Source organism: Diabrotica virgifera, chromosome 1 (genome assembly GCF_917563875.1).
Source record: "Diabrotica virgifera virgifera chromosome 1, PGI_DIABVI_V3a".
NCBI lineage: Eukaryota > Metazoa > Arthropoda > Insecta > Coleoptera > Chrysomelidae > Diabrotica > Diabrotica virgifera.
Genome location: NC_065443.1, coordinates 162,748,628 through 162,771,185, shown reverse-complemented (window position 1 = coordinate 162,771,185; position 22,558 = coordinate 162,748,628). Strand labels below are relative to the sequence as shown.

Here is a 22,558-nt window from a genome sequence, read left to right as displayed (position 1 = left end):
TCAATCTTGTGAAATATATAAAGATACTTTACTCTTGACAGAAATTCATATTTTTTTGACATCTCTCATATACTATTGATAAAACTTAATATCAGATGATTGCATATTAGACCATGTAGAACTTTTTATAATGAATAACTTTTTTTCGTAAAATCAATAATAAACAAGCTGAAAGTGCGAGCACTATCATAACGAAAACTTTGTTTATTTACGTATTTTAATTCATAATATGGAAAATTGCTATTATGAAAAGTTGTTTAGAATTAATAATTATGTTTTAATGTGCAATTATATCATTTTAATTTAAATGTTATGAACTATAAAGGCACTTCTTGATCGAAATTCATATTTTTTTGTATACCTCGTATAAAATTAATAAAATTTTATATAAATCTTAGACCACGAAGAGCTTTTTATGAAGAATAACTTTTCTTCGTCAAATTTAAAATAAAAGAGTTATAAATGAAAATGTTGTTGGTATCCATAATTTGAGAAAAATCTTCAAATGTTTTTTTCCATTAGAAGGATGTAATTGCACATATCAGACCATAATTTTTTATTCCAAACAATATTATTTCATGTAGTCGGTTCGCTAAACTCAGACACAACTGGATAGTGATTTTAGTCAATAATTTTGCCAATTTTGCAAAAAAAAATAATTACTAAATAGTTAATAAGTACTAAATAATTAGTAATTTTGCCAATTTTGGCAAAATTCGCAAAAAGCAAAAAAATTACCTACTAAAATCACTAGCCAGTTGTGTCGAGTTTAGCGAACCGACTATAATAACAATTTTCATTTCATAACGAATGGAACAGTCCATTTATCATTAAAGGGGAGGGCGTATACTCGTATAAACCTTTTTAAAGCGGTTAATAAATTATTGCTTTTAAAATATACTCAAATTGTATTTTTGTACATCTTATTTATTTTATATACATAATACCTAATTAAATTCACTATCAAATGTCATTGATAATTTATGAATACTTAATTATTTAGTTTGACATTCACGAAGTGTCAAACTCAAATAATGTAAATAACCTATGCTTTGCTTAACAAATCGAGATACAAAAACTAGCCTACTTACTATCAACGATTTCAGCTGAGGTGTAGTGTGTCAGAAGAAAATAAATGGATTGTAACGTCACATTTTAGACTTTGAGGGCGATTATCTCGAAGACGGTTAGAGATATCGAAATGTCGTTTTCAGATTTGGATTCAGAAGAAAAAACTACATAAGAATCCATCGATAAATCTGATCTGAGTATTGCAGAAGCGGCAACGCAATAACACACACACTTTTTCGAATTTATAAACGAAAAGTTTTCGTTGAAAAAGCTTTCGATATACTTAGTTCCAACTTACAGGGACATACTGTATATACTTGTACATTAGTAGTTATTCATTTGTTTTTAATTTTTAATCATATCCAAATATATAATATTATTCATTTTAATTTTCAAAACATATCTAAATTTTATGATATATTCATAAATCCTCATAAGTAAATATTTGATTGGTTTTACTTACATGACTGAAACAGTATAGACATTTGCTCAATAATAATCAAAAATTTCGCTTACAAATCCTACACCAATACAGTTAATTTCTGGGCCGAAATAGAATAGAATATGTAACTAATATTCTGCATACAAAACCTACTCGAATTCAGTCGCCCCCATGACTGATAGCCCAGTAAATGAACGAGACATACGGCGATACCGTGTAATTTTCAGGGGCAACTCCGAATTGCATGAAAATTTGGATTTAGGTTCTACTTACCCTCCACTTCAAAGTTGAAATTGTGCCGTTGGTTGCTTTTACTTGGGGGGGGGGGTGACAGTCACCCCTTCTCGGGGGTGAAAAAAACATACGTTCAAGGTAAGACCGTAAATGGATAAATTGACTGATTTTAAGATTTTTTTGTTTTATAGAGTTTTTTATGTTAGCCAATACATTTCGAGTTATTTGAGATTGAAAATGTTTATTTTTCGACAAAAAACTTTTCAGACGGTTTTTCGCAAATAACTCAAAAAGTAAATATTTGATCGAAAAAAAATATCCTTAGCAAAAGTGTAGCTTATAAAAAACCGAAAAAAATGGTGTATCAGTAAAGTCTATCAATCGACTAAAAACATAGTTGTAGCTCATGAAAAATACGTTGTTATTCGTCTAATTCCAAATCGAATATTTCAAGGTGAAATCCCCGAAAAATTAAGCACTTTTCGGGAAAACCCATTTAAACTTTTTAAAGTGTTTATAAAAAGCTTTATTTTAATTGTTCATAAAAGAAAAATAAGCGTGGTACGCTCAAAATAAAGTTGGCCCTCTTTTTTCTGGTAAAAAATCATGAAAATCTCCCCGTGGTTAGCTCCCCAAATGAAATTAATCGCTACCGCTTTACAAACTATTTACTTACTTATACTTTTATATGATCTGTCAGTCTCGCCGTTTAAAGTGCTCATTTTTGAAAAGGTTATAGTTGAAAAAGCTTGAACAGGTCACTATCCACGAGTGTATGCAAATTTTGAACAGCCATATCTTAATCAATTTTTGTCTCACGGAAAAACAAAATGAAAGTAGCATATTTATAATAGCAAAACTTACATTTTTTACTCTTTAAGATTTTTCTTATCACTAATACTTTTTGTTTATAAGTTTTATTTTATTCATCAAGCCCAGGTGGATGACGTCACTAGTATGATATATATGCCAGAAAATCGAAATTTAAAAATAAAAATCGACCTGTTTCGAGATTTTTCCTTAAAGTCGCTGGTTTACGAAATAATGAATTTATGCGTCAAAAAAGGAAATTTTTCAAAAATTTTTAGAATTTTTTTTTTAAAATAATAATTTTTTTTTTACTTTAAAACCCATTTTTTTTAAATAAGCACTTTAAACCAATCAAACTTACCGATCATATAAACAATGTACATACAGTTAAAATAAATGGTAAATTGGTAACGAATAATTTTATTTAGGGTGCTAAATAGAAAGAGGTTTTCACGATTTTTTTTTACCAAAAAAAGGGGCCAACTTTTTTTTCAGTGTAACTCGTTTATTTTTGATGCTAGAAATTTTTGCAAAAAACTTTAAAAATGTAACTGTATGTGTACTTTAAAAATGTAAATAAGCTTTTCCCGAAAAGTGCTTAATTTTTCGGTCATTTGGCGTTGAATTATTCGATTTGGAATTAGAGGAATAATAGCGTATTTTTCATGAGCTACAACTTTGCTTTTACTCAATTTATAGACTTTGTTGATACACCATTTTTTTCGTTTTTTTTATAAGCTACACTTTTGCTAAGAATATTTTTGTCGGTAAAATATTTACTTTTTGAGTTATTGGCGAAAAACGGTATGAGAACGTAGTTTTTTTTGTCGAAAAATCAATATTTTCAATCACGAATAACTCAAAACGTATTGACTTACGTAAAAAACTTTATAGAACCAAAGTTTCTTATAATCTGTCAATTTATCAATTTCCGCGCTTATTTTAAACACGCGTTTTTCACCCCCCGAGAAAGGGTGACTGTCACCCCCCAAGTAAAAGCAACCAATGGCACAAATTCAACTTTGAAGTGGAGTGTAAGTAGAACCTAAATCCAAATTTTCATGCAATTCGGAGTTGCCCCTGAAAATTACACTCCAAAACGGTCATTTATTGGGCTATGAAATGGTATAGCTTTTGTAAATTCGCTACCCCGACAGCCAAAATCCCGACAGCCAAAATCCCAACGGCCAAAATACCGACACGCCAGAATTCCGACAGGCTAAAATCCCGACAGGTTTGATAAGTTCCTTTTAAACATATAATTACATTTATTTCTGGTTTTTTGTTTATGGCTATCTGGTATTTATTTTTTGGTAATAACAAAAGTATTTACCATTTAATATAAACTAATTTTCTAAATAAAATTTCTAACATGGGTATATGAATTAAATTATTTTTTTTGCCAATATATACAGGGTGGTTCACCTTATTCGCCTCGGTCTCTGTACGGAAAACCACTTGATATTTTAAAAAAATTTCTTCACATAAATATACAGGGCCTTTAATACTACAACCTAAAAATAATGTGAATTATACAGGGTGCTCCAAAAAAGAGTGGTATATCAAAGTTATATTTTTTCTTATGGAATTCGCTATATCTGATGACATTACTGAATTGACCTTAAACAATAAGCTATACTTTTATAAGGGTTCCCTATACCTAAATACAGGGTGTTTTGATTTATTTCGATTTTTATGAAAATGTAAGGTTTTAGAAAAAAATAAATATCTACGAATCTAAGAATCAGTAACAAATTCCTTCTTGGATCTTAATAATAGACTATTTAATTTAGCAAACTTAAACAGATGCTTGCTGCAACAAAACTTCTTACAGGGTGGTCAAAATATGAGATTGTTCTATTAACAAATTCAAGCTGTAATAACTTACTTATTTTAAATAGAACACCCTGTATCTTACTAGTCTATCGCGTAGAAAATTTACTTAGCTTTCAATTTATATTAGGGTTTCCTATACCTATCTTTTACAGGGTGGTCAAAATATTAGATTGTTCTATTAACAAATTCAAGCTGTAATAACTTACTTATTTTAAATGGAACACCCTGTATCTTACTAATCTATCGCGTATAAAATTTACTTTGCTTTCAATTTTTATTAGGGTTACCTATGCCTATCTCCCTTCATTTTTGAAATATTTAAAGATATGCTAATTTGTAAGCTTTAAAAATTAGAATTAAATACCTATGTCGTGGTTATGTACAACACATCACCAACACCTGCAATAGGGTAGGTGGGGGTAAAAGTACGCACGGGGCAAAGGTACGCACTTACATTTTTCAATAACTTCTTATATGTTGGCGACAACATCTTGTGGCATATGTTTGTACTACTCAGTAGCATTGGATGAGAAACTTTGGCGCAATCAGGGCGAACACAACAACAAAAATGAGGTAAAAATCATTTTTGTACCTTTTGATCTAATTTTTCTTAAATATTGATTGATTCTAATTCTTAATCTTTCAAACTCAGATTATTATTGGTTAGGCATGTTGAAAGTTGATTGTTAGAAGTCTTCTTCTACATAACAGTTTGAAGTTCATATGTGCATAGTTTCATATTAAGGTTAGATATATTATTGGTTTCCGGATGGGGCAAAAGTACTCACACAAATGGGGTAAAAGTACGCACTGCGAACGTTGAAATGGGGCAAACGTTCGCAGTGCGTACCTTTGCCCCCAGTGAGGTAGACTTGGCAAATGCATGTTTCAAGTCAATCTTCAAAGTCAATATCAAGTTAAGCTTGATATTCCATCAGCTAATTTTGTCTCAATTGCAAAATGTCTCAAATCCGCAAAAGTATGCACGTGCGTACTTTTGCCCCATTGGGTGGGGCAAAGGTACGCATTTACAATTTTTTTTCAAAAAGTTATCAACACTATAAAAATAATATTGAAGAATTTCCATTTGCCTAATATGATTACAAAATGTATCAATTTCACTTTCATCTATACTCTGTGCCAATTCAAGCATTAGGAGATTCACTAGAGATGAAAATTTAGAAAATGCGTACCTTTGCCCCCACCTACCCTATACTTAAATATCTTAATCAAGATACTTTCGTTAATAAAATTCATATTTTTATCATTTAATCACACAGAGTGTTCTTATTTTAAATGACATACTCGATATTCTATTCTTTATAACGGAAGATATTTAAAATCTCTTCAATTCCATGTAAACATTCTCAATACACATGTTATTCTGTAAATGTTAATTCCCATGTTATTCTGTAAATACCCATTTTTACATATTTTTTTTACATTGCATTTAATTGTCTGTAATTGCGATTCAAAGATTCAAACAAAAAGTGGTGTTCTTAAATTTATTTAATAACCATTAGTTTAAGATATGGAAAATACTTATACGGAATGAAATATAATTTAAGTATCTTCCAGAATACGGTATCTAATATAGGGTATGCAGTTTAATATAAGTTTATATTTATGTTTACATATTATTCAATGTCACATGTAGGCCAAAATCAACTAAAATAATACAACACTCTGTGTGATTACATGATAACAATGAAAATTTTATTATTGACAGTATCATGTCTAAGTATATTGCCGGTGTTGGTGATGTGTTGTACATAATATGTAACCACGACTTATTTACTTAATTCTAATTTTTAAAGCTTACAAATTAGGAAATCTTTAAATATTTAACAAATGAAGGGAGATAGGTATAGGAAACCCTAATAATAATTGAAAGCTAAATAAATTGTCTACGCGATAGGCTAGTAAGATACAGGGTGTTCTATTTAAAATAAGTAAGTTATTGCAGCTTGAATTTGTTAATAGAACAATCTAATATTTTGACCACCCTGTAAAAAGATAGGTGTAGGAAACCTTAATACAAATTGAAAGATAAGTATATTTTCTACGCGGTAGACTAGTAAGATACAGGGTGTTCCATTTAAATTAAGTAAGTTATTACAGCTTGAATTTGTTAATAGAACAATCTCATATTTTGACCACCCTGTAAGAAATTTTGTTGCAGTAAGCATCTGTTTAAGTATGCTAAATAGTCTATTATTAAGATCCAAAAAGAAATTTGTTACTGATTCTTATATTCCTAGATATTTATTTTTTTCTAAAACCTTACATTTTCATAAAAATCGAAATAAATCAAAACACCCTGTATTTAGGTATAGGGAACCCTTATAAAAGTATAGCTTATTTTTTAAGGTCAATTCAGTAATGCCATCAGATATAGGGCATTCCATAAGAAAAAATATAACTTTGATATACCACTCTTTTTTGGAGCACCCTGTATAATTCACATTATTTTTAGATTGTAGTATTAATGGCCCTGTATATTACTGTGAAGAAATTTTTTTAAAATATCAAGTGGTTTTCCGTACAGACACCGAGGCGAATAAGATGAACCACCCTGTATAGTCCAATAATACAGGGTGTCCCGAAAAGAATGGTCATAAATTATACCACACATTCTGGGGTCAAAAATAGTTCGATTAAACCTAACTTACCTTAGTACAAATGTGCTCACAAAAAAAGTTACAGCCCTTTGAAGTTACAAAATGAAAATCGATTTTTTTCAATATATCGAAAACTATTAGAGATTTTTTATTGAAAATGGACATGTATAATTCTTATGTCAGGAACATCTTAAAACAAAATTATAGTGAAATTTGTCCACCCCATAAAAAATTTATGGGGATTTTGTTCCCTTAAACCCCCCCAAACTTTTGTGTACGTTCCAATTAATTCATTATTGTGGTACCATTAGTTAAACACAACGTTTTTAAAACTTTTTGCCCCTTAGTATTTTTTCGATAAGCCAGTTTTTATTGAGATGCGGCTTCTTTTTCAATATATTTACGTAAAAATTTTATGGGGGTTTTGTTCCTTTAAACCCCCCTAACAGGGCCGTCTTAACCATACACGGCGCCGGGGTGCAAGACTGATCTTTGCGCCCCCTTTTGTCAGAAGATTATATAGAATTAAAACTAATTAGGTTTTTCTCTTTATTTTTATATATTAAAAAACGTGGTTTCAGTATTCAAAAAAGATCAATCTTATAACACTATACCATACTTTTTAAAGTACATATGTCAAAGTCAACTTTTCTAGCTTTAAGTCGCCAAAAGTTTTTATTGCTTCGATGATATCTATTTTTACTTGCTTTTCTATACTTATTAAAGCCAGGTTTGTTAATCTGTCTTGGTCCATTGTTGAGCGCAGATAATTTTTGATCAATAATTTAAGTTTAGAAAAAGATCTTTCTTTTTCAGCTATTGTTACTGGAAGTTGGAAGTGTTAAATATATCCTTACGACTTTAGACATGTAGAAAGAGTTGGGAAAACGGAGAGTTAATTATTAGAATATAGGTAACCTAATATAACTTAAAATATTGAATGGAGTTGTGTCTGTATTTATAAAAAATATTGGTAACAATTCTAACTCATATAATAGATCTTCACCATCTATATGAGATCTAATTCCATGCGCTAGTTTTTTTTTGTAAATTTAAACATTTTGTTTTTTTTTAAGTTTTCTTCGGAGTTTCTCCAACTCGATATACTTTCCAATAAAGAAAAATTATAATTATGTTCCCTCACTTAATTTTGCAATGGCAATGTCCAATAAATAATAATAGAAGTTTTCAAATTTTGTTTTGGGTCTAAAAGAGGTTTGTCTGCAGCCTCGTAATTTAAATGTCTTTTTCGGGATGTAGTTCTTTAGCAATTGATACCGAGTCAATTAATATCTGCTCAAACGCAGTGTCAATGCGGTTGTTGGTTAAATCTTTACTTGATCAAAATTTGATCAAGCATCTTAACAGCTTCCGAAGTAATAATATCGCTCGTATGCAAAGTTTTGTTGACAATATTAACCTTTGCTAAAATATTGTACCATGTCACAACAGGGCAGATAAACTTAAAGTTCTTTAATTTTGTCATCAATGAGCTTGCGATGTTTCTTGTGTCATTGTTGTACTTGTTGTCAAAGATTGAGTATAATGCATTGTAAATGTTCCCCATATCAAAACGAAGTATTTTTAATGAGTCAATTCTACTCTCCCATCGTGGATGGCCGTAGCTCAGCGGTATGATACCTAACTTCATAAGCCAGAGCGCATAGGTTCGAGCCCCGGCAACAACAATCCATTTATATTTCTAAAAATGATACGAGCCGTTCACCGTGCCTCGGAGAGTACGTTAAGCCGTCGGTCACCCTGGGCTAGTGTATATCGACACTAGTTACTTGAAACACTGACAGATATAAATGGTGCCGGAACAATCCGAAAGGATTTCCCTGGCAAAAATGCCATACGATATTATTATTATACCATATGATCTTGTTATTATTATTATTACTCTCCCATCGCGTATTTGAAAGCGGTTTTAATGTAAAGATGGGTACAAATCTGCTCATTCTTTATGGCATTCCACCGTAATGTTGATGCGAATAAAAACATAAATTTCTTTAACAATTAAAATTTGTTATTTCCATTGAGCATTTAGCGGCATCATTTAGCACTAAATTAAGGCTGTGAGCCGCACAAGGAACATAAAACGCACGAGGATTCATGTCTAAAAATTCTTTTTTTTTAAAGCCAATATTTTTTCCTCTCATATTTGCCCCATTATACCCTTGGCCTGGTAAATCATCTAAATCAATATTCATTAATTTCAAAAATTTTAACTAATAATTTGTTAATCCTTGTCCGGTAGTATCAGTAACCGGTAAAGACCCTAGAAAATGCTCTCTAACTTCGGCAAGCTTTGTTGACGAATTGAAATAAACGAACCTAACAACAATAGTAAGTTGTTCCTTATGTCAAATATCAGGTGTGCAATCTAAAATTATAGAATAATATTTAGACTGTTTTAAAAAATCAACATTGTTCATTTAATTTTTTCACCAATTACACCTATCAATTAATTTTGAATATTATGTCAAAGATACTGAGGCATACGATGCTGAACACTTTGAATTCCTGCAATGTGTTCTGATAGCGTATTATCAAAATTCTATTAATTTTAAAAAGTTACCGTTTTCAGATTCATACAACCTTTGACTGGTTCCTCCTAATGGTAAATTTTGTCGTGCTAAAAATGTTATTATTTCGACAAATCTTTCTAAAACCGCCTTCCACCTTCTTCTTTCGCGTTCAACTGCTGCTTAATTGATAGAGTCTACGGTATGACTTTCTAGTAAGTCTTTTTTTTTTTAGATCTACTTACATATTTTTTATAGAAACTAAGTGACTAAAACTTTTCTCGTGTCTTTCTAAAAACGTAATGAACGTCTTTCTTGTCGCAAACGTAATGAAGAAAGTTAGGTTTTTGAAACTCAGCATTTATATTTTCCTATCATAAAAGATTATACCACCACCTTTAAAAAATACCGACTAAATGCGTCGCAGCATCGCTTTTATTATAATACACATGGGCGCCCATACACATGGGCAGGGGGGCGTGGCTCCGCCCTAGCTTTTCGGGTGCTGAAGACTATATATTTTATCCAAAGTATACAAAATAATGGGCTAGAAAACATCTTCTACATCTTCACGTCTGCCCCCTCCTGAAAATTTTTATATGGGCGCCCGTGATAATACCAGATAATACATACCATACATAGCTCCCCAAACGGCAATTATACTTTTGTTAGCAGAATCGGATACACTGATAATTTTTACAAGATGGTGATTCATTGTCACTCGACATTTAACATTGGTCAAAATAGTGTTTTTGAAATTATTTTCGGAATAATATAAATGGGTTTCATATTTCATTTGCCTATCGTAGGTGTAGTAAGCATTATTAACCTTTATAGAAAAAACCGAAAGTGCACTTATATGTTTTTGTTATTTGTACTTTCTTTAAGAGGATCGGTACGTATTTTAGGCTGCAATGCTATTCAAATGGGGATTCATGTTTTTCGAATCCTGAGAAAACTAATAAGTATTTTTTAAAAATTTAAACGCAGAATGAAAGATCACGTTATTAGCGAGGGCCGAAAGTCCCTGAGAACTTCTATAATGTTTATTTTAATAAGTTACAGGGGTGAAAAACTAAGAGAAAATTTAGTGTGATTTTTAATTTCAAATATATCATTCAAAATAAACTTTTTATTTATTCTAAGGGACTTTCGGCCCTCGGTAATGATTTAGTCTTTCATTCTGCGTTGAAATTTTTTAAAAATATTTATTGGTTTTTTCAGGATTCGAAAAAAATAAACACAATGCCGTGGTAATATTTTCCAAATCTATCTTTGTCTTACAACGCACTCAGCCGAATATAATATTGTCAGACACTGACAATCAGTGACAATTTTAAATATTTGACATTGCATCGGGAATATGTTGAGTTATTGATTAAATTTTATTTAAATATAGTGTATTTGATAAATAATTGATTTAAGACGTGAACTTAATAAAAAGTTATTTATTGTGTATTATTTGTGGAAGATCCAAGCAGAGAATACATCAGGATAATATATTCTGTGATCCAAGTATTTTGTTCTTAAAGATGTTCAAAATTGTAAGCGTTCCATAACAATATATTATTAAAAAATCACTTTAACACTTTTCCTCTTTTCTCGATTGAGTATTAGTCTTTGTTGTACAAATAAATTATTACAATCACTGAATACATAGTTGGTGAAAAATTATCACATTTATTAACGTAAATAATAATTTCCAATTACAAAAATAACAGTTATCCAAGAACATTCAAAACCCATCTCTTTAAATTAATGATGACGTTTTCAAGTAGAATGACATTTAGTAATGTTTACATATCCATACCAGTGTGAATTTTACTACGCGTAATTTGCCGTGTAAAGACAGAAAAAGTAGGGATACACGTAAAATATTTGCGAATTATGTACCCATAGCCTTAAGGAGCCTAGCAAGTGTTCGGTTTGCGCCCCTTGGACTTGGCGCCCGGGTGCCTGGCACCCCTTGCACCCCCGGGTTAAGACGGCCCTGCCCCCTAATGTTTGTGTACGTTCCAATTAAACTATTATTGTGGTACCATTAGTTAAACACAGTGTTTTTAAAACTTTTGTCTCTTAGTCTTTTGTTCATAAGTCGCCTTTTATCGAGATGTAGCTTCTTTTTCAAAATATACCTAAAAATGTAAATTATAAATAAATTTTCAGATTATTAACAGGTCTCTATAACCGTACTTAACCATATACAAATATGTGGTGGATTCGACAAATATTCAAAATATCTCGATAAACACTAGCTTATCGAAAAAGTACTAAGAAGCAAAAAAGTTTTAAAAATAATGTGTTTAACTAATAGTGCCACAATAATAATTTAATTGGAACGTACACAAAAGTTTGGGGGGGTTTAAGGGAACAAAACCCCCATAAAATTTGTATGGGGTGCACAAATTTTACTTAATTTTTTTTACGATATTACTGTCGTAAAAATGCCACATGTCAATTTTCAATAAAAAATCTCTGAGAGTTTTCGATATATGAAAAAAAATCGATTTTCATTTTGTAACTTCAAAGGGCTGTAACTTTTTTGTGTGCACTATTGTATATAGGTAAGTGAGGTTCAATCAACCTATTTTTGACCCCAGAATCTGTGGTATAATTTATGACCAATCTTTTCGGGACACCCTGTATATTATGTATATATAATAATCAAATCCTGATTTCAGGAACCCTCCATTTCAGGAAGTATAGCTTTTATATTATAAAATGAAGGGTTTAAAAATTTTTTCTTTTAAAATACATAATAATTAGTACCCGTACTTATTAGTAGGTAATTAATTTTTCAATTTCAGTACTCTATAATATGATTTTTTATTGCATTTGAAAAGGACACAATAAATATTCAAAACGTAGTGGTCGGGATTTTTGCTTATGCGAGGATTGATGTCGGGATTTTGACCTGTCGGGATTCTGGCGTGTCGGGATTCTGGCGTGTCGGGATCTTGGCGTGTCGGTGTTTTGGCCGTCGGGATTTTGGCTGTCGGGATTTTGGCTGTCGGGATCACGGGGTGACTGTGACAACTTTTTTTGACATTTTCTTGATTTCTGTAAAATATAGCGCATTATAGTTTTTACTGAACATAGACGAAAGATTGAGCTTCCACGAGGTATTTTTAAAATTATAATAAACCGAAAGTGTATGTACTGTATCATCACAAAACCTAAAAAAGTGTCACTAGCCCAATAAATGACCGTTTTGGAGTGTAATTTTCAGGGGCAACTCCGAATTGCATGAAAATTTGGATTTAGGTTCTACTTACCCTCCACTTCAAAGTTGAACTTGTCCCATTGGTTGCTTTTACTTGGGGGGTGACAGTCACCCCTTCTCAGGGGGTGGAAAACGCGTGTTTAAAATAAGCCCGGAAATGGATAAATTGACCGATTATAAGAAACTTTAGTTTTATAAAATTTTTTCCACCTACCTCTACCGAAAGTATACTTTTCCGGACCTGATTGTAGGGAGCAAAGTTGTACTTTTCCTCCCTAGGGAGGAAAAGTAAAAGTGACGTCATGGTATTTCATTCATGAAATATAACTTATTGACGCTCTGTACAATATCTATTTTCTATTACGTAAGTATCTATACATTTTAACGTTTATTTAAAAACAATCTGTATTTTGCAGAATGGTAAAAAACAGTAAATTGTTATTCTGATTTAACAATGTTTACATTAACAATTTGACTTATATTTGACAGTTATATTGTACCTACTTGTTAGTTTTAGTTCTAATAAATTTTGTTGGTTAGTTACATAAATAAATTAAGTAAATGACTTGTTATTTGAGGAAGGTGGAAAAACCATATGTATAACATGGGAGTAAAGTGCCTTTTCCTCCCTTGAATGATTACTGCCCTCCGCTACGCGTCGGGCAGTAAACTTCATTCTCGGGAGGAAAATTAGCACTTTCCTCCCTTGTTATACAAATAGCTATTACGTAAGTCAATACTTTTCACGTTATTCGCAATTGAAAATGTTGATTTTTCGACAAAAAAACTACGTTTTCAGACCGTTTTTCGCAAAAAACTCAAAAAGTAAATATTTTATCGAAAAAAATATTCTAAGCAAAAGTGTAGCTTATAAAAAAAACAAAAAAAATGGTGTATCAGTAAAGTATATAAATTGAGAAAAAGCAAAGTTGTAGCTCATGAAAAATACGTTCTTATTCGTCTAATTTCAACTCGAAATCACCGAACAATTAAGCACTTTTCGGGAAAAGCTTATTAACATTTTTAAAGTACCTAAAAAAAGATTTATATTTGTTTTTTACAAAAGTTTCTAGTACCAAAAATAAACGAGTTACACTGAAAAAAATTGGCCCCTTTTTATGGTAAAATAATTGTGAAAACCTCCCTCTATTTAGCACCCTAAATAAAATTAATCGTTACCGCTTTACCATTTGTTTTAACTGTTTGTATATTGTTTATGTGATCTGTAAGTTTGATTGGCTTGAAGTGCTTATTTTTGAAAAAATTTGGTTTTATAATAAAACAAAATTTTCTGAAAATTTTTGAAAAATTTCTTTTTTTCAAAATAACTTAAAAAGTATTAGTGATAAGAAAAATCTTAAAGAGTAAAAAAATATAGGTTTTATTATTATAAATATGCTAGTTTCATTTTTTTTCCGCAAGACAAAAATTGGTTAAGATATGGCTGTTCAAAATTTGCATACACTCGTGATTAGTGACCCGTTCAAGCTTTTTTAACTATAACCCTTTCAAAAATAAGCACTTTAAACCGATGAGACTGACAGATCATATAAAAAATAGATAGGTAAGTAAACTGTTTGTAAAGCGGTAGCGATTAATTTCATTTGAGGAGCTAAACACGGGGAGATTTGTATGATTTTTTTACAAAAAAAAGAGGGCCAACATTATTTTCAGCGTAACTCGCTTATTTTTAATGCTAAAAACTTTTATGAACAATTCTAATAAAGCTTTTTATAAACACTTTAAAAAAGTTTAAATAGGTGTTTCCCGAAAAGTGCTTAATTTTTCGATGATTTCACCTTGAAATATTCGATTTGGAATTAGACGCACAAGAACGTATTTTTCATGAGCTACAACTTTGTTTTTACTCGATTGATAGACTTTACTGATACACATTTTTTTTCAGTTTTTTTATAAGCTACACTTTTGCTAAGGATATTTTTTTCGATCAAGTATTTACTTTTTGAGTTATTTGCGAAAAACCGTCTGAAAACGTAGTTTTTTTGTCGAAAAATAAACATTTTCAATCGAAAATAACTCGAAAAGTATTGACTTACATAAAAAATTCCATAGAACAAAAGTTGCTTAAAATCAGTCAATTTATCCATTTCCAGTCTTATCTTGATTATATGTTTTTTCGCCCCCGAGAAGGGGTGACTGTCACCACCCAAGTAAAAGCAACCAAACGGCACAATTTCAACTTTGAAGTGGAGGGTAAGTAAAACCTATATCCAAATTTTCATGCAAATCGGAGTTGCCCCTGAAAATTACACGGTATCGCCGTATTTCCCGTTCATTTACTGGGCTACACAAAGTAGCCTCATTTTTAACAAAAAAAATATTTTTAAATTATTTACTGACCAAGGCTGTATCGCAAAATATGTTTAAAAAGTTTAATTAGTTGGAATATACACTAATCTTCACATAATTTACAATATCAACGCCGTGAATGATTCATTTCTAAAAATTAAAAAATCATTAATTAACTAAAAATTCATTATGCGATAAACAATTTAAAACAGCATAATGTGGTGTATCGTTGGGTTAACAACAAGGAGCTAAATATTTTTTACACAATGTTTGGTATCGACGACACTGTCAAACTAAAACGGAAAATGATAAGAAATATGTTTATTTTAGATATAGTACGTGGTGAAGTCAAAGCAAACAATGAATAGCGGGGATGTGGACTTCTCCAAGCAATTGCCGACTATAGAAAGAATACAAGTGTACGGAATAAGATGGATAGTGTTAGGAATATTTGTCTTCTATTCTGCTGTAAATGCCATGCAATGGATACAATTTTCGATTATAAACGATGTGGTGGTTAAATACTATGGGATATCTTCAATGTGGGTAGATTGGACTTCCATAATATATATGGTTTTATACGTTCCGTTTGTTTTTCCTGCCAGTTATTTATTAGAAAAATTGGTAAGTACAATTTTCATATATTTACTATGTTGACAATTTAAAATTATATTATTCATACTAATAATAGTACCTATATCAACTTTTTTTTACACTACTTAACATAGACTTTATGCATTAATCGACATATTAGCCACTTAATAGTGGTATGGCCATTCAGGTAGCGGCTTTCCAGTACTATGGATCGTTTTCAACTATAAATTAGATATATATAAATTATATATACATAATACAACGTTTCTTTTTAAAGAGTCGATTTTTTATTTTTTTGACTTCACGTTTATCGTTAATTCCCTTTTATGATTAATTTGTATGATTACTTCTGTATGACTGTTTTACTGTTTAGATCACTTTCTCATATTTTTTCAAACTTATTAGGTTTTGTATGTTATTTCGACTAAATGATAGGGCACAAGGCTGTGGAGTACCTATCTATACTAAAATAACAATAAAGATGCACTAGGAATAAACAAACCAATGTATCTTTCAACTTTGCAAATCATTATTTGTGTTTACAATGTATGTAAATCATGATTTGGGAGTGCTCCTCGTAATATTTAACGTGCCTTGGTTTGTTTATTTCTGGTGCATCTTAATTGTGATTCCTATAGTAAGGGAGCGTTCAAGTATTACGTAACGCAATTTTTGAAGATTTTTGACCCCCCCCCTCCCCCTATGTAACGCACTGTAACGTTTTTATGTACGCCCTCCCCTACCTAAACGTTACGTAACACCCAAATGACCATTTGAACCTAAATGGAAAACTAGGTTGCGAAAAGTACCGGAAACTCGGTAAAAGAACTTTGTTATTATTTTAATCGCATTTGAGGTAATAATAAAAACTTAACAATCATTATCCAGCCTCAAAAGTCCACTGCTGAACATAGGCCACCTCCCCTCGTTTCCAACCACGTCTATCCTGCGCCGCTCTCATCCAGTTTTTATTTAGTTTTCTTACGTCGTCTGTCCATCTTGTAGGCGGTCGACCGACGCTTCTCTTGTCTTCTCTTGACCTCCAATAACCTTTTTGTCCATCGCCCATCTGTCATTCTGGCTATGTGTCCTGCCCATCTCCACTTCAACCTGACTATCCTTTTGATGACGTCAGTCACCTTTGTTCTTCTCCTGATTTCTTCGTTTTGGATTTTGTCTCGCAGAGTTATTCGATTCCTAACATTGACCGCTCCATTCTTCTCTGCGTTACTCTTAGTTTGATAGCCGAGGCTTTAGGTAAGGTAAGTGTTTCTGATCCGTACGTCAAGACTGGGAGGACGCACTGATCAACCTTTCTTTCTTTTTAGGCATGTGGGCAACTCACTTTTAAAAGTTTATCTCAGTTTTTCAAATGCTGCCCACCCAACCCAAGAACGATTCTTCTTTTTAGTTCATATGTCTGGTTATCCCTGCCAATCGTAATTTCATGTCCCATGACATGAAATATATCCAAAACTTACAATAATAATCTTTTATTACTAATTTTACATTTACATTTACATTTTCCCTGCTTGGCCCCATCCTTACATAAATTTTTCATCCTTTATTGTTCTTCTCATGCATTCTTCTATTTTATCTTTTTTAATAAAAACTTAAAATAAAATAACATATGTATTATTTCAACTTTTATTTTGCTTAGTAAAAATTTTTGTATAACAAATAATATACGATGTTGCCAGTAGTTTCGGAAAAATAGTGAAAAAAATGTGTAAAACTTTTTGTTCGTCAACGCCCTGTATCGTGAAAACGCATGCCGTTACAAACATTTTATACTAAGCAAATCCCAATTATTTTCAGTTTTTCACCTATCTTAAAGATCGTGGTACCTTTTTCTGAAACACCCTGTATATAATATAAGAAGGCACTTATGGAATAAAATTATTTCTGTCCTTGTTTCAATTAATTTTAAAAACGCTGAGACCCGTAGATTTTCATATATAAAAATGTGTGCTTTTTAAACATAAATTTAAATGTACAGGGCGATTCATGCAAGCCTACCGTAGTCCATAAGCTTTATTTTTTAACACCCTGTATATTTTTATATTTTTAAAAGCTGCTTAACAATCTGATTTCATGGTCTTTATGAATAATACAGGGTGATCATTTAAAATTATAATGTATGGAAACCACTTATGGAATAAAATTGTTTTTGTCATGTGTCATTATTTTAGAACATTATAAAAACGCTAGGATACGTCAACTTTTAAATTCAGCTATGGACTATTTAAACATAAATTTGAATATACAGGGTGATTCACTCAAGTCTAGCATAGTCCATTATCTTTTATTTTAATTAAACACCCTGTATATTTTTGTTTTTAGAAGCTGTTTAACAACCTCATCTCAAAAATGTGTATTATGTAGGGTCTTTTATGAATAATGCAAGGTGAAATTTTTAAATTATGTATAATTTTCGTCAAGATATTAATCACATAAAACTGTGAAATTAATAATTCAGGAATCACACTTTAAATAATGGTATTATTATTATTTTTAAATATCGATCAATTTTCTAAACTAAGTATCAATATAGTGGGTTTTGTATTTAATGCTTTTTATTTAAAGACATTTTTAAATAATTTGAAAATTTGCGTATTTAAAACATTATTGAATACCTACTGCAGAAAACGATTTCAGAAAACATACATGATTTATAAACATGTATGTTCCCTCTGCAACCTCTTAAATCCCATCTGTATCTTTTTATCTTTTGTTGTGGAGAAAGGTCCAGCTAATTATTGCAAACACATGTTACTGAGCTTCATCTGTGTTACAAATTTTAAGATTTTTTCACTTGAATAGGTACTATTGTCCTGTTGTCGGAACATGAGCGGGGGTCTGATTCTAATTCATTTCGACAGCCGCAATTTCATTTCGACACCGCCATGACAGCCACAGAGTATAGCGATTCTTATTCATTTCGATATTAGTTACAACTGGGGATATTAACCTTATCATGTTGACACTGCTCAGAATTTGGGTTGGCGCTCCGGTTTATTGGAATTTGTTGATAGTCTGGGAAAATTATCGAAAAAATGCCATTTTTGGGAAAAATTATTTACCAGCTATTTTATTGCTAAAATCAAATCTTAAGATTGCATATATTAGTAATATGGGGTATGACAAGTCCGCAGAAAGTGTGTTATTTTATTTATAAACAAATTAGCACTCCTAAATCTTCTTTTTTTTTTCAATTAGTGCTCTGTAACTCCTAAGATTTTTCCTTTAAGCCAAAAACACTCAAATAAAAATTCACCGTAATTTAGTTCTACACAAAGTTATTTTTTTTTCCGATTTCCTTCAACAAAAATTTTACTCAGAAAATCCGAGTTTTCCCAAAAAATCTGCAATTTTCAATTAAAATTTTAGGGAAGTACCTAATTATTTATCAATAATTAAATAATTGATGACATGAAAGATTTATTATAGTAGATTATACAGAGGGGCTAAATTATGGAATAAATTCATTTCTTTAAAACGGACGATTTTGGAGCAAAATCCCGAAAGAGGTCGATTTTTATTTTTAAATTACAATTTTTTGGCATATATTTCATACTAGTGACGTAATCCATCTGAGCGTGATGACGTAATCGATAATTTTGTTAATGGGAATAGGGGCTGAGTGGTAGGTCATTTGAAAGGGCGTTCAATTCTCTATTCAGTAATATAAACATTAATATCATTAGGTATTTATACAGGGTTACCAAAAAATAATTTTTGAATTAAATTAATTGGCGCAAAAAGAAGAATGTATGTAATTTATTTAACTCAAAATACATTGTACTGCTGTCAGAAAATAGAAAAAAAGGTTTATTTCACAAATAAACATTTCTTTTCGCTTAAATTAAATCACAAACAGCCTCCCTCCTACCTATTGGCAGTTTGAACATTTAATTTAAGCTAAAAGCAATGTTTATTTGCAAAATAAACATTTTTTTCTATTTTCTGACAGCAATTGAATGTATTTTGAGTTAAATAAATTACATGCATTCTTCTTCTTGCGTAAATTAATAATTCAAAAATTTTTTTGGCCTTCCTGTATAAATAATGATATTAATGTTTATAATACTGAATAGAGAAATGAACGCCTTTGTAAATGAGCTACAACACGAACCCCTATTCCTATTTAAAAAAATAATCGATTACGTCATCACGCTCGGATGGATGACGTCACTAGTTTGAAATATATATGCCAAAAAAATTTAATTTAAAAATAAAAATCGACCTGTTTCGGGATTATTCTCTAAAATCGTCCATTTTAGAGAAAATGAATTTATTCCATAATTTAGCCCCTCTCTGTATATCAGGAGGCCGGCAACAATCTAACCAATAGTTTAGCAATAATTAAAATGTTAATTAAAAAATTTCGGTCGAAATAATAACCAGAAAGATTATGATACACCAGAATAACTATGATTTTCGTATAAAAAAGCACTATACCTATTCAACATACCTTACAGGATTGAAATTGGACCATTTGAGCGGTCTCAGGAATGTTATAAAGAAACAATTTTTTGGCTTATAAACAAATAGAACCCCTCAGAAAATATTAGATTAAATTAAATTAAGTTAACGCTGTTGAAAAAGGCACGGTTTCTGTGTCCTTTTCGAAGAAAAAAAATTGAATTGCGAGAAGTGATTCCAGGTATAACCGGTCAAATTTGACCGGCATTTGCGACAGAGTTATAAACAACAGGATTTTAATCTTTGAACCATTAGATACCTTATATCCGGTCCTCTTTGTACATACAAATTTTCATATCTTCAACACACTCATTAACAAAAAAGATGTGTGTCACTGTCACCAAATTATTTAATTATTGATAAATAATTACTTCCCTCAAATTTTAGTTGAAAATTAAAGATTTTGTTTGGAAAACCCGAATTTTCCGAGGAAAATTTCCGTCGAAGGAAATTGGAATAAATTATCAAAGTGCAGAATTAAATTACTGTCAATTTTTATGCGAGTGTTTTGGTTTAAAGTTAAAATTTTCGGAGTTATAGAGCAATAATTAAAAAAAAAGATTTCGGAGCGCTTATTTGTTTATAAACAAAATAGCACACTTTCTGTGGACTTTCACAGCTATATTACTAATATAGGAAATCTTAAGATTTGATTTCAGCATGTCCAGCAATAAAATAGCTGGTAATTAATTTTCCTTGTTTTTTACTAATTTTCCCAGATTATTACCTTACATCTTTCATTGAGTTGATGATTCATGTTGTGGACATTCTCAATTATTATATTTCTAATTTAATACTATTCTATCTAATTCCTCAAAACAAGCAAATTTCAATTAAACCCATCCATATTAATACCTTTTGCTTTAGTTTTCCTTGCAAGAAATAAACAAAACACATCTAAACTAAACCTAACCTCGCTTTTGGCCATTCATTCATCTCCGTGTCAAATAATTTTGACATCGAAATTATAATAGCGACCACTTTTTTAAAGTCGCTATTAATTTCGATAGGTCGCAATTGACATAATTTCGTTAGTTCAACGAAAATCCACAAGGCTCGCACAGTCGCATTTCGACGTCGCCATATTGCGAGCGACTTGTTTAGTGTAAAAATTTGATTTAGAATCAGGGCCCAGAGCGTAAGGGTGCAACATAATACAATTCAGGGGTCTATGTAAAACATAAAAGAAATTCCGTAGTTTTTTTTCATTTAAGTTAAAAAAGAATGTTACGTAACGCGCTGTTCGAGCCCCCTCCCCCCCATGTAACGCGCCCTAGCGTTTTACAAGACCCCCCTCCCCCCCAAGCTGCGTTACGTAATACTTGAACGCCCCCTAATAGGATCTTCTGTTGATTGTCTAAGTTTGCTTTTTACGTCTATTAAGAATTCTTGTAATTAGCTGGATGAGTCCTAACATATTAGAAATATGCTGCTGGAATATTGTATGTCTGTTAATATAATATACTGATGGCCAAAAAGATGCAACATCTAGAAGGACAAATATTTTTTGAAATACATATTTATTTATGGAAGTATACATTATAATCTTCGTATAATTTGATATCATTATAAAAAAATTTTGCAACGTCATTTTCTTCAAAAATTAATAAACAGTGGCTTCTCCTTCATTTTCTATATACTCAGTTACTGTATGGGGCATTGATAGAATTCAGTTTTCTATATCATATTGCGAAATACTCATTCAGATTCTTCTTATGGCATGCAATACGTCTTCTACGTTTGCTGGAAGACGTGGCAATCGATTTAGGTTTCGACCTATCATATCCCACACATGTTCGATGGGTGACAAATCAGCTGATCTTGATGGCTACCCCTAAGTGTATATACCAGATTTTTGTATAAACTCCATGGTTTCAAGGGCAATATAACAACATTATTGTCAGCTTTCGTGATGAATCTAGGTTTTGTTTGGGTGGCTCTGATGGGCTCATAAGGGTAATACGTTTTCGAGGTGACAGACGAAATATAGACTTGGCTGTTGAACGTCATACAGCAAGATAACCAGGAATTATGGTATGGGTTACTATATTTTTGGGTAGCAGATCGCCTCTAGTTCTTATTAGTGACACTTTAACAGCTCGACGATATGTTGGTGAAGTACTGCAATCGGTTTTACATACCTATCTACACACTATTCCAAATGCGATCTTTCGACAGGATAACGCAAGAGCTCATATTGCCCGGGACACCATGGAGTTCATACAAGAATCTGGTATAGACACTTTGAAGTGGCCATTGTTTTTTTCAACCATCGAACATGTGTGGGATATGGTAGGTCGAAACCTAAATCGATTTCCACGTCCTCCAGCAAATTTAGAAGACCTGTTGCAGGCAATAAGAAGAATCTGGATGATTATTTCGCAATATGAGAATTATAGACCAC

The 22,558-nt window shown here is 31.3% G+C and overlaps 1 protein-coding gene across 11 annotated transcripts in view; it reads left to right on the top strand.

Annotated features, from left to right (window-relative positions):
* LOC114336930 (uncharacterized MFS-type transporter C09D4.1) overlaps positions 1-22,558 on the top strand; it is a 467,061-nt gene that overhangs the window by 231,427 nt on the left and 213,076 nt on the right. For all 11 annotated transcript variants that reach the window (XR_007695792.1, XR_007695791.1, XM_050641711.1 and 8 more), the window contains one exon: positions 15,406-15,699. Coding sequence is in view for 9 of the 11 variants with exons in the window: in XM_050641711.1 (XP_050497668.1) it covers positions 15,436-15,699 (264 nt within the window). In the remaining 2 variants the exon portion in view is untranslated. The remainder of the gene's footprint in view (positions 1-15,405; positions 15,700-22,558) is intronic.